At 36.0% G+C, this 14029-nt stretch overlaps 1 protein-coding gene across 1 annotated transcript; it reads right to left on the bottom strand.

Moving 5' to 3' along the window:
- Positions 1 to 11039: 11039 nt before the first annotated feature.
- Positions 11040 to 12201, bottom strand: LOC100012973 (olfactory receptor 7C1). Its single transcript, XM_001367323.3, has one exon. The coding sequence runs from the start codon at positions 12199 to 12201 to the stop codon at positions 11266 to 11268; it is 936 nt and encodes a 311-aa protein (XP_001367360.2). The 3' UTR covers positions 11040 to 11265.
- Positions 12202 to 14029: the final 1828 nt, after the last annotated feature.

Genomic DNA, 14029 nt, shown 5'->3' with positions numbered 1-14029 from the left:
TGATATAATTTCATATTTTCCTGTTTTTTCTTCTGATTTGATTTTATTGTCTTTTGATATCTTATGAAATCATTAGTTTCTAGTTGTCCAATTTTTTTAAACATAATTTTTTTATTTCCTCAATTTCAAATATTATTCCTTGGTTAAAAAAATCATTTCCTATTCCTCCATCCCCTCCCCCCACTTCTCCCATAGCTGACATGCAATTCCATTGGGTATTACATGTGTTATTGATCAGAACCCATTTCCATGTTGTTGGTGTTTGCACTAGGATTTTCATTTAGAGTCTACATCCCCAATCATATCCCCCTTGACCCACTTAATCAAGCAATTGTTTTTCTCTGGTGTTTTTACTCCCACAGTTTTTCCTCTGAATATGGATAGTGTTCTTTCTCATAGTTCCCTCAAAGTTGTTCAAGAACACTGTGTTGCCACTAATGGAGAAGATCATTACATTCGATTGTACCACAGTGTATCCATCTCTGTGTACAATGCTCTCCTGATTCTGCTCCTTTTCTCTGAATCAGTTCCTGGAGGTTATTCCAATTCCCATGGAATTCCTCCACTTTATTATTCCTTTGAGCACAATAGCATTCCATCACCAACACATACAATGATTTGTTCAGCCATTCCCCAATTGAAGGCCATCCCCTCATTTTCCATTTTTTTTTTTGCCACAACTAAGAGTGCAGCTATGAATATTCTTGTACATGTATTTTTCCTTATTATCTCTTTGTGGTAGAAACCCAGTAGTACTATGGCTGGATCAAAGGGCAGACAGTCTTTTAGTGCCCTTTGGGAATAGTTCCAAATTGCCCTCCAGAATGGCTGGATCAATTTACAACTCCACCAGCAATGAATTAATGTCTCGACTTTGCCATATTCCCTCCAGCATTAATTTCTGTCTGCTGCTGTCATGTTAGCCAATCTGCTAGGTGTGAGGTGATACCTCAGAGTTGTTTTGATTTGCATCTCTCTGATTATAAGAGATTTAGAACACTTTTTCATGTGCTTATTAATAGTTTTGATTTCTTTAAATGAAAATTGCCTATTCATGTCCCTTGCACATTTATCAATTGGAGAATGGCTTGATTTTTTGTAAAATTGATTTAGCTCTGTAAATTTCAGTAATTAGACCTTTGTCAGAGGTTTCTCTAACTAACTGATTTTAGAGAATCGTACTATTTAATTTCCAATTAATTTTTGATTTGGCTCTCCATGTACCCTTACTGATCATTTTTTTATTGCCTTATGATCTGAAAAAGTTTCATTTATTTCTGCTTTTCTGCATTTGTATGCCATGTTTTTATGACCTAGTATATGGTCAATCTTTGTGAATGTACCATGTGCTGCTGAAAAGAAGGTGTATTCCTTTTTGTCCCTATTTATTTTTCTCCATATTTCTATTAACTCTGTTTTTTCCAAGATTTCATTCATATCTTTTACCTCTTTCTTATTTATTTTTTGATTTGATTTATCTAAATTTGATAGTGGTAGGTTCAGGTCTCCCATTATTGTAGCTTAACTATCTATTTCTTCCTCCATTTCTACTAGTTTCTCCTTTAGAAATTTGGGTGCTATACCATTTGGTGCATACATGTTGATTAGTGATATTTCCTCATTGTCTACATTTCCTTTCATTAGGATGTATTTACCTCCCCTTACCCTTTTAATCAGGTCTGTTTTTAATTTGGCTTTGTCAGATATTATGATTGCAACTCCTGCCTTCTTTCTGTCAGTTGAGGCCCAATAGGTCTTGCTCCAACCTTTAATTCTGACTTTGTGAGTATCTACCCACCTCAGGTGTGTTTCTTGTAGACAACATATGGTAGCATTTTGGATTCTAATCCACTCTCTTATTCATCTATGTTTGATGGGTGAGTTCATCCCATTCACGTTCAAAGTTATGATTGTCACTTGTGAATTCCCTAGCATTTTGATATCCTCTCCTAGTCCTATCCTTTCCTCTTTTGCTATATCCTTTTCAACTAGTGGTTTACTTTTAATCAATTCCCCTAATCCCCTCCCTTGATATGCTTCCCTTTCTGGTCCTTCCCTTTTTGTTCCCTTCTTGTTTTTTTTAGGGTCTGTTAAGTTCACTCCCCCCTCTCCTTTCCTCCCTTTTTGTACTCCCTCCCCCATCTCCCTTAGTTTTCCCTTCTCCCTTACCCTGTAGGATAAGATAGAATTCAAGATCCCAATGGATCTAGATGCTCTTCCCTCTCAGAATTGATTTCACTGAGAGTAAGGTTTAAGTATTACCTATTAGTACTCTCTTCCTCTCCTTCTTGTAAGAGTATTCTTCCCCTCCCCTTCCCATGAGTATCTTTGTGTGAAAAAGATTATCCTATTTATTTTATTTCTTCAAGTATCTCTTGGTACCATCTTTGATTCTCCTCCACCCCTTTTCTTTTTTTGCATATGATCTTATAGCCCTTAATGCCTCAATCTTTTCCTATGAGTGATTCTTCTAATTACTATAATAATGAATATAATTTTTGAGGGTTACAAATAACATTGTCCCTATATATTAATATATGTATATATAATTTGATATAATTGTAGCCCTTAAAGAAGAGAGTTTGAATAAAAACATTTTCCCCCTTTTCCTTCTCTTTCTTATTTACCTTTTCATGTTTCTCTTGATCTTTGTGTTTGGATCTCAAACTGTCCACTTAGTTCTGGTCTTTTCTTTACAAATACTTGGATATCTTTGATTTTGTTGAATGCCCATACTTTCCCCTGGAAGTATATAGTCAGTTTTGATGGATAGGTGATTCTTGGTTGAAGACCCAGTTCTCTTGCCTTTCTGAATGTCGTGTTCCAGGTCTTGCATCCTTTAGTGTTGAAGCTGTCAGGTCTTGTGTGATCCTGATTGGTGCTCCTTGGTATCTGAATTGTCTCTTTTTGGCTTCTTGTAGAATTTTATCCTTAGCTTGAAAGCTCTGGAATTTGGCAATTATATTCCTGGGAGTTGTCTTTTGGGGATTTAGTGTCTATGAACTCTTTCAATGTCTATTTTTCCCCTTGTTCAAGAACATCAGGGCAGTTTTGTTGGGTGATTTCTTGTAGTATGATGTCAAGATTTCTGTTTATTTCTGGATTTTCAGGTAGGCTAATGATTCTTAAATTGTCTCTCCTTGCTCTGTTTTTCTGATCTGTCACCTTGTCTGTGAGATATTTTATGTCTTCTTCTATTTTGTCAGTCTTTTGATTTTGCTTTATTAATTCTTGCTGTTTTGAAAGATCATTGGTTTCCAGTTGCTCATTTCTGGTCCTTAAGGCCTGGTTTTCTGCTTTAAACTTTTGATTTTCTGCTATAATTTTTTAATTTTCTGCTATGATTTTTGATTTTCTCTTTGATACATTTCCCACTCCTCTTGCCAGAAGGCTTCCATCTTTTGTATAAGCTCCAATTTAAATTCTTCTGGAGCTTGTGGACAATTTCCATTTTTAGAAGGTTTTTGCTTTGTTTGAATTTCCCCTGTATTTCTTCTGTAGCCTGGATTTTTCCTCCATAAAAATTTTCAAGGATCACTGCCTTTTTTTTTTTCTTGGAGGATGTTTTATCCTGTGAGCATGTTGGCATCACTGTGGCGGTTTTACCTTCCCTTTTTAGTCAGAAATCTGAGTGAGCTGGGCAGGTTCTCTGCGTATGGAGTTAAGGAGAAAGGGTTTTGCCTGAGGCAAGCTGTCCAATCTCCACAGTCTCTGCTGTTTGCAGCTCTTTTCTGCACTGCCTTCTTGGAAGCTCCCACGATCTGAGCTCCTTTGCCCACTGGGGTTTCAGGTGTAGCTATTCTCAAGGGTAGGTCTTTTGTGGTTTTAATCAGCTGCCAAGTACCTAGAGGTGACCCTTGCTCTCTCTAGAGGTGCCCCTTGCTCACTTGATGATTCTGGTGTGAGCTGGCTCTGACTCTGCCTCTGTAGGTGGGGTGGGGGAGGGTACATTGTCTCACATTTGGGTGGGAGCTTTTTCACCCTCATATTGTGTGGAAATGCCCAAATCCTGCATACCGTCAATGCTGTGCCCTACTGTAGATTCCCTATGTTCTTATGAAAAAGTTTTTTTTTTTTTTGGTCTTTTGAGGTAGTCTATATTGATGGGTGCTTGGGAGAGGAAGTGTCTCATGTATAGACTGCTGCCATGCTTACCTGGAAGTGCCTAGTTGCCCAATTCTAATTTCTAAGGAATGACTTTCTTTTGTGGTTGTGAACCTCTTTTTTTTCATTTGGCCAATTCTACTGTTATTTTCTTCTTGCATTTTGTTTCATTTATCTTCCCCATTTTTCTCTTCCTTTCTTAAGTGATCTTTAAAATCCTTTTTGAACTCTGAGACCCATTCATAATTTTATTTGAAATTTTGTGTGTGTTTGCTTTGCTTTCACTGTCTCCTTTTGGGTCTTTGCTCTCTCTTCTTTGTTTCCTTGAAAATTTTCTATGCTTAGGTGTTTTTTTTTTTAATTTTTGCTCATTATCATAACCTTTTAAATTGACTTTCACATTTACCATAAAAATGAGCTCTGTTCTCAAGGTAGAGAGGGCACTCTCTTAAACTTCAGTTTTTCCTTGGTGCTCCCCATAGCTCTATTTCTGGATTTCTGCCAAGTTCCATTCCAATGTGACATGATGACCTGTAAGCTGGGAACTCTACTGATTCAATTACCCTATGAAACTGCTGATAGCTAGCAGAAGTCAGAGCAATATGAGCTACCCTGTGCAGGAGGTGAAATCTAGCCTCTGTCTTGAATGGGGGCTTTTGGTTTCACTCTGGGCTTGATCAGGTTAGGCATACTATGGATTGCCTTGCCCTGGGGCTTATAACTTAACCTGACTTGAGCTTCAGTAAGGGTTAGCTTTGGGCCTTGGTCTGGGCTTACAGAAGCCAGAACACTTTGGACTGTTTTGTGCTAAGGCTTGATTTTGCAGGGGATTTCAGAATTTATGATCCTTGGGAGAAATGTCACCAGAGCGTTTAGCTACTTGAGCCTTGGAGAAAATGGAAATCTTATTCCATATTCTCCTTAAGGGGAACAGAACAAGAGCTGTCTTGCATGAGGCAATGATGGCAGAAATTGTGTAGACAAACTTAGAGGTGCTTGTAAGAGTTCTTGGGAACACATTGCTGCCATAATAGTGAGACTGTAGCTGTGGTGGTGTGAGGAGAAGGGCCTCCCACCTATCTCCTGTTATAGCTTACATATCTTGGCCATGATTGAAAATGCTCTGGAGAAAATTGCATCCAAATAAATAATGTTTAGGTGGAACTGAATTATGAGAGATTTTGAAGGAATTTGTTCCCATTCTTTGACTGAGGTAGAGCTGGTAATCACAAGTGTAGTATTGTTTCCTTTATGCTCTTGCTATTCATTTAAGAGAGAGAACTCTCTCTACCTCCTGTAAAAGTTAAAATTAATGATTGGACAATGATTATATGAAATTATGTTGTGACCAGTTTTTATTATATCTTGAGTAAGAAAATATATTTACAAACGGAGAGGCAACAATAAAGAAGAAAAATATGAGGGAGATGGAGAAGTTATCTATCCTTCAACCTACATATTTTGCTCAAAGTTTGCTTATTCCAGGCAAAGATTGGTTAGCTCTCAACCAGGAAGGCTGGTAGTGAGTAACCACCTGGTCTCCTCCAAGATGGAAGCTAGTTTCTATAGAATCTTGGAAATGGGTCAGCCTTTTACTCATCTAATGAAGTAATCCATGGATCAGAGAGTGAAGTACTAGTAGAGCTCTGAGCTCTTGATTCAAGCCATAGTCTTCAGCAAAGCTTCCTTAAAGGCTATCTAAGACTCTCCAGAAGACAATCTCTGGCCACTCTCTTCTCCAAGACAATTTCCCTGAAGGAGTTTGGGGCTTGCTTTTATGGTGGCTTCTTGTCTCTTCCCCTATTCACAGGTTCCAATCACAGTTTTCAAATTGTCTAGCACTGCCCAAAGGGCAGTTTCTGTGGTATTGACTTCTCACCTTCTGAAGGTTAAGTTCTCATAAAAAAGATTCACAGATCCCTGACTCATTGAATCAAAAAGGTTCACAGTTTCCTGATTGATTGAATTTCTAAGGGGGTGAATTCTCTAAGTGCTTTGCTAGCTTCTCACCTAGTACTAAGTAGGGTGTTTAACCTTTGGTTGGTTCAATTTAAAAGGAGACAAAGGGGAGTTAATTCAGTCTTCAGTCTAGTGAGGTAGTAAGTAGGAGTTCTTAAGTTTGTGTTAACTCAGGATATACAATAGAGAAAAGGATTCTCTTTCACAGTCCCAATATTTTTTTGTTCACTTTCAAAAGAAAATGGTTTCTCTAAGATATTGCTTATTTTGTGCCTATATGTTTGAAATTAGGTTTGCTTTAGGGCAAATCTCCAGGAAGTTTCCTGGTTGAAGGTTTAAAACAAACTGAGAATATTTTTATTGAAACATTTTAAGCTTTCCTAAAGCAGAGAGGCCTAAGCAATTGTGTACCTAGCCACTGAATCAATCGATCTGTTAACAAGTATTTGCTAAGTCCTACTCTGTGTGCCTGGCACTCTGTTAAATCCTGGGGATATAAACACAATGTGAAAAAGAAAGAAGGGAAGCTAGGTGGTTCAGTGGATAGAGTGTCTGACCTGAGGTCAATTCTTAAACCATTACTACCCATGGGACTCTAGGCCAATCACTTAACCCTGCTTGCCTCAGTTTTCTAATTTGTAAAATCAGCTGGAAGGGGAAGTGGCAAGTAATATCTTTGCCAAGAAAAGTTCAAACCTAGTCACAAAGAGGTGGGCATAACTGAAATGAATGTAAACCAACAATAAATTCTCCATCCCTGTTACCCTTTCCTTTAGGGAGTGTGAAAGGGAAATTCTACTCCCAAGAATATGCATGAAGGGAGGAGTTAAGAGAGAGTGATTCTCCTTCAAAGAAAGTGGGAGCTAGAGAGAGACAGAGACAGAGACAGATTGAGAGAGGAGGAAAAGAGAAAGGAGCAGAAGGAAAAGTGGGAGAGGGAGAGAGAGAAATAGAGAGAGAAATAGAGAGGGAGACAGAGACAAAGACATAGACAGAGAGGCATACACAGAAAGAGATTGAAAGGGGGAGAGAGAGGGAAAGATTGAGAAAGGGTGAAAGTGGATGGATGGGTAAAGAGAGATAGAGAAAGAATGAGGATGGAGACAGAGACAAAAGGAGAGAGACAGACACATGAAGTGAGAGAGAACCTAATTTTCCTTTTTACTCAAAATAATTCCCACTAATAGTAATTGTTAAACTTGAATTCTTGTGATATTCTAGAGATTTCTGCTGGGATTCTTCCTACTTTGTAGATGCTCTTTATGGCGTCTATGTTGGTGAACATGGATAGGTAGTTTTTTTATTCTTTTTCATTTTCACTTTAAAGTCCACTTGATTAGATTTGTAAATCTTCATGAAAATGCATTTTTTATAACTTGAAATAAAATCAGTGGAAAAAAATTTATTAAGATCCAACTGTGTGCCAAGAAAACATTTTTGATGCATTGTAGCTACAAAGACAAAAAACAAAGCTCTTCAATTTTTCTCCTTCAGAACACATATTATATTAGGGAGAAAAAATGCAGAAATACAGGTAAATATATATATTTATATATATTTGTATCCACATAAATAACACACACATATACATGTATATGTAAAGACACCTATTACTTGGTGTCTTCTATTTTTGGTCATGACCTTTTTATTCCCATTTTTAAACTTCATTCAGAAATTAAAATTCTATCTTTTGACACCATCCTCTTAACCTCCTGCTTCCCACTAATATCTAAATTTTATTTCCAAAATTTATGCCCACCATTGCAGTAGTAATGAAAACACAATTTTTGCTTCTAACATCTTTATTTTATTTTAACTAAAACTTTCTAATTATTAGCAACAGTTTGCTATCTCCTTCAGGCAATTAGATTTGTACCAAAGTGAATTTCCAGTTCTGTATAGAAACTGGCAATTTCTTCAAATTTAGGGAGTCTCACCTTCATGTGCTAGATCTATTCCCCAGAGACAGAAGATGTCTCCATTTTTATTATGACATAGAGAAATTATTATTTTAGTATCTGGAATTAGGAATTACTATACATACTTATTTATCTCTTTTTCTCCTTATTCTTCCTGAAAGACTTCTCACTTAACAGCATCCTTAGAATCCATATCTTGTGAGAGAAACAGTTCCTTCCTATCTTTCTTTTCCTTGGGATAATATAAATATCTATTACTAATCTCCAAATGTTTGACTATGTTATTTCTTTCATTTAGGGTACTTTTTTTTTTACCATTTATCATATTAACATAAATCTAAATCCCCTTGACTCTTCCAATCTTTCTTTTAAGAATCAAAGCTTGCCCTTTCATTTTAAAAGTTTTGTTTCTTAAAATATATTTTAATTTATTTCATTAAATGCTTCCCAATTATATATATAATTTTTAATATTATTAAACTTTTTGAGTTCCATAGTCTCTCCTTTACTCTTGTTCCTTCCCATCATCTGAGAAGGCAAATAATATTATAACAATTATACATGTAAATTCATGCAAAGCATGTTTTCATATTGGTCATGGTTGATTGTCTTGATCTCAGTACCTTTGTCTTTCACAAATGATCATTCTTATAATATTGTTGTTACTGTATACAAGTTTCCCTGGTTCTGCTCATTTCACCTTGCATGAGTTCACATAAGCCTTCCAGGTTTTGGTGAAATTATTATGATTAGCATTTCTTTTATATGATACCTGCAGTATAACATTTTATTTTTAAAATATTTTATTTCTTCCCCTATTAATGCAAAAGCATTTTTTAACATTCATTTAGAAAGTTTGGAGTTGCAGATTATTTCCATTCTTTTGTCCCTCCTTCCCTGCCTTCCTGCCCTTCCCCCTCCATGAGAAGGCAAACAATGTGATACAGATTTTATAAGTGTAATTATGTAGAATATTTTCCCATATTAATTTGTGGAAGAGTTCTCAAATGCAAAAGATAAAAAATGAATATAACACACTTTATTCTTCATTCAGATTCCAGTTCTTTCTTGGAAGGCAGAATGCTCATCATTTCCAATAGAATCAGAATCATATGCCACCACTTGTTCCACCATTCCCCCATTCATGAGTATGCACTCAATTTCCAATTCTTGCCACCACAAAAAGAGCTACCATAAATATATTTTACAATTGGTACTTTTCCCTTTACTTTTATCTCATTGAGATACAGACCCAGAAGGTGTATATGTTGTACATTCTAGTTGCTAAGGGTATATACAGTTTTATAGCTCTTTGTTGCCTCTTCACTTTTTATAACACTGTTAACCCAGGAAAGTAGAGATGCATTCTTTGAATGTGTCTTTGAAATTTTCTGTTTCTACTATGAATCAGAGCAGCTGACATTTTGAGCATAGATAGAAATTATTTATTTTTGGCAGAAAGACAAACATTGCATACTATTTGGTTCCCTGAATAATTCTCCATGTTCTACATACTTCCTGGAAGGAAACTCCTCAGTCCTTTGTATTTCTTGCTAAGAATTCTTATAGTCAACTTTCATGGAGAACATATCAATTAGAGATGTCCAACAATAGTGGTCTGGGCTACCTTAAGAGGTAGTGAGTTTCTTATCATTGGAAGATGACAAGTAGAAAGAATTTAGAGCTAGAAAAAAGCTTATGGATCATCCAGCCCTGCTGTCTGGTTTTACAGATGATGAAAATGGAAGTGGGAGGTTAAGCAACTTGTCAAAGGTTGGGCAAATAGAGGGGTTAAGATGTAAATTGCAATCTTACTAAAATTCTTTTATACCTGCTATAACTACACATTTAAAGTTTACAAATAAAGAGCATCCTTTCATTTGTAGGAAGTTGACTTAGAGAACTTCTAATTTCTATTGCAGATGACTTCATGATTCTAAAGTGAAGGAGTAAATAAAATAATAATAATATTAATACTACTACTACTACTAAATGATATTGTTGTTGTATTTTAAAGTTTGTAAAGCATTTTATAAATATCTCATTTGACCTTCATAACACTCTGATTAGGTAGATGCTGTTATTATCACTATAGTAACATATAAGATGTTTCTAAAGTGCTTTGCAACCCTCAAAGTACTATATAAATGTTAGCTATTATTGTTGTTATTAGTTTACAGAGATTAGGAGGTATAAGGTAACTTACTCAAGGTCCCACAGTATATGAGGATCTGATACAGAGTTTGAACTCACTTCTTTTTAATCAGAAGTCAATTACTTAATCCACTAGACAATGCTACTTCCTATCAAATCCTTTCCTCTTATGCATTCACAAAAATAGTTCCAATGTCTAATCATGTTAGATGATTACAATGGATAATTGGAAATTTGATAAGCAAAACACAGGCCCTAGTAGGATTTGAGCCATATTGGAGAAGATTTGTAAATATGCTCAGGGATATACTGTTGTCCAAGAAACCATTTAAATATTAAATATTGGCAAACAGTTATTGAATTTTTTTGGCTGGAGTAACAACACAAGAAACTAATTAGAGGAAAGTAGGTATTTGATGGAGGGAGCATGAATAGCAACAAAATGAAAACTCCCTCTGCTCTATTTCTTTTTTGTTTCTGAAATTTTATAGGACTTTACAAATTTTGCATGCTTTTTCTTGCATCATTTCATTTGATCCACAGAGAGGTATTAGTCTCGTGGAGAGACAGTTCCTATAATGGCCATGTACACAAATGAAAACATTAAGGCTCAAATGAAATAAGTGCCTTATCAAAAGAATACAAATATGACCCAAAGACTAGAAAAAAAGGTCTCTCCAAACTCTATATCTAGTGTTCCTTGAGAAAGAATGGATGTTACAGAATATGTCATGAAAATCAGGCTGGAACATCAAAGAAAGTCCTGAAATAGATAACATGAAAAAATGTATGAGTGACAGCAAAGAGATCATACAGTCATTAAAGTGGGACCAAAGATAGCTACTGGATTTCATACTTTGAATCCAAGATTTCAGTCTGCCAGACTATTTTTTATTTTAAAAATCCTTAATTTCATCTTAGCATCAATACTGTGTATTGGTTCTAAGGCAGAAGAGTGGTAAAGGCTAGGCAATGGGGGCTATATGACTTGTCCATGGTCAACAACTGAGAAATATCTGAGGCTATATTTAAACCCAGAATCTCTGCCTTCTAGGCATGGATCTTAATCCACTGAGCCACTCAGCTGCCCCCCTGTCTGCTAGGGCATTCCTTGGGCCATGCCCTGTCACTAAGAGGATGCTGTTCTGCTAATGATCCTCTTCAGAGCATCCTTTATATCCTTGTTTCTCAGGCTGTAAATGAAGGGGTTCAGCATGGGGGTTACCACAGAATACATCACTGAGGCAATTGAGATATTCCTAGAGGAGTGGGTAGTTGCAGAACTCAGATAAACTCCAAGACCTGTCCCATAGAATAATGAAACAACAGAGAGGTGAGACCCACAGGTAGAAAAGGCTTTATATTTTCCTCCCGGTGATGGTACTTTTAATATTGAGGAGCATATCTGAGAGTAAGAGAAAAGGATCCCTGTGAGGGGGAGAACACCCAGGAGACCAGTTGCAAAATATACTTCTATGGTATTAATGAGGGTGTCAGAACAAGAAATCTTCATAACTTCACTAAGATCACAGAAAAAGTGGGAAATTTCACGTTTTGTGCAGAAAGACAACCTCAACATCATTAAAATTTGGAAAATGGAATTTAGAATACTTATAGACCATGAGATCAGAATCAGTAGGCTACAAATGCGTGGACTCATCAGAGTGACATAGTGTAGAGGGTGACAGATGGCCACAAAGCGGTCATAGGCCATGACAGTAAGGAGTAAATTGTCTGAACAAGCAAAAATCATAAAGAAGTACATCTGAGAAAAGCACTCAGCATATGAGATAACCTTATTTTGTGTTAGCATGTTCACCAGCATCTTGGGTACCAAGGTAGTAACTAGACAGAGATCTACCAGGGACAGATTGGAGAGAAAGAAGTACATTGGGGTATGGAGGTGGGAGTCTGAGCCAATGGCCAGCATGATGAGAGCATTCCCAAACACAGTGACCAAGTACATGCCCAGGAAGAGCCCAAAGAGGGGTATTTGCTGTTCTTCCTTCTCAGAAATTCCCAGGAGGAGAAATCCTGACAGGTATGTTTGGTTTTCTGGTTCCATACATCTGATATATCTACAAGGAAAGGAAGTGAGAAGTTAACAAAATGGAAATTTGGTCATTCCTTATTTTGTAATGGAGAAAACACTAATTTAGAGTTAGAAGACTCAAGTTCAAATGCAAGATCTATGCCTTTTATTTTTTCAGATGAGTCAATTCCTCTTTCTGTGTCTCACTTTCCTTATATTAAAATGGAGTTGGACTAGGTGACCTCTAAACACTTTCAGCTCTTATATCCTTGGAGACTCCCCTAACCATAATTAGAACTAAGTAATTGATAACTGAAATTATTAAAAATTTAGGAATAGAATTCCTATAAGTTCAAAATATATTATGAGTTAAACATTGAAGTAAATAAATACTTATAGATTAAAATATTAAAAATGAAGTATTTAAAAATAAAAACTACAAAACTATAATACGATGGAAGTAAATTGCACAAAATATTTATCCCAAGTGTGAAGGGGGATGATCAATAATTCATTAAAGAATCAGTTACAACCAAATAAATGTTCTTTCTCATATGAAAATAAAGTAAAAGTAATTAAAAAAGAAATCTCTTTGGATTGGAATATATTTATTATAGTTGTGGCAAGAGAACAAAAGGAGTCAACATGATCCATTGTCTTCCTTCTATTCCCTCCCCCCCCAGAACAAAGACAGGGACCAGATTGTTGTTGAGTCCAAGATCCATAAGTCAGCTATAGTCTAACTTCATTGTAAGATCAGGGGAGATTAACTAAAGTTAACATGATCTAAAATGATGCCTATACCCAGGAAACCATGTATACTAAAGCTTGAACTTACACAAGAATGATACTTTCAAGTATAACATTCAATATACATACTATACTAGTGTTTTCTTTCTTTCCTATTTAAAAACATTACTAGAATTTTCTAGAAAGATTAATCTGCAGAATTACAGGATTGCAGATTTAAGCTCAATATAAATAAGAATTTCTTTAAAGAAAAAAATTTCTTTAAGAAAATCAGATCCACATAGAAATTAAATGGGATGCTTCAGGAGTCAGTGAATTTCCCAACAATGAAGTTCTTCCAGCAGAGATAAAATGATCACTTGTCCATGGTACCATAATTAATGTAGTCATTACAGTTTTGAAACTTTAGTATTATCATTTAGTATATTTCTCCATTATTTCCTATTTCCAATGAGGTGCCAAGCCCTGTTGAATTCACATCCAATGCATCTGGCATCTACTTTACCTTTCTTCCCATTGTCATGATCTAAGAAATAAGAAACTCTCACTGTCACCAGAGGGTACATGGCAGTCTTTTCTTAACAGGCCTTAATATAAGAGTGAAAATCCATACTCAACCCCAATTTTGCTTTCACTTAACTCCTTAATACAATGGTTCTCTGCTAGAACTTTCAATACTGTCTACTATTTCCTACTAAATTGAAGATATATTCCCTGAATGACATTGAAGGCTTTCCATAATCTGGGTGCAACACTACCTTTCCCTTTCAATACATGTAGGAAATTGGCCTAGAAAACCATAAACATATTGCTAGAAGATACAAAAGATAGGAATTTTCTAAATTGAAGGGTTTCCATCAACAGATCCAACGTAAAGTACTGGGTATGTCTACCTTTCATTAGTGAACATAGGATTGGACACACATCAGGAAATTAATGTGACAAGTCCAAGCTACTGGACATTGAATGAGAGGAGATCCTCAGGCCAGGTACCAAAAAGAATATTTTCTCTCAGGTTTCCTAGTTACCACTTCAGTGAAAAATCCCTCAACACACCAAGGAACTGCTATGTAAATGACAATCAGTAAAAAGCAAGATTTCCCTTTGGGGT

The sequence above is a fragment of the Monodelphis domestica genome, chromosome 3 (genome assembly GCF_027887165.1).
Source record: "Monodelphis domestica isolate mMonDom1 chromosome 3, mMonDom1.pri, whole genome shotgun sequence".
Classification (NCBI taxonomy): Eukaryota; Metazoa; Chordata; class Mammalia; order Didelphimorphia; family Didelphidae; genus Monodelphis; species Monodelphis domestica.
The sequence above is the reverse complement of the archived record's forward strand: the minus strand, read 5'-3'. Positions and strand labels throughout refer to the sequence as shown.

Bases quoted from the DNA above. Each gene is read 5' to 3' on its own strand.
- LOC100012973 (XM_001367323.3), bottom strand. From the start codon at position 12,201: ATGGAACCAGAAAACCAAACATACCTGTCAGGATTTCTCCTCCTGGGA.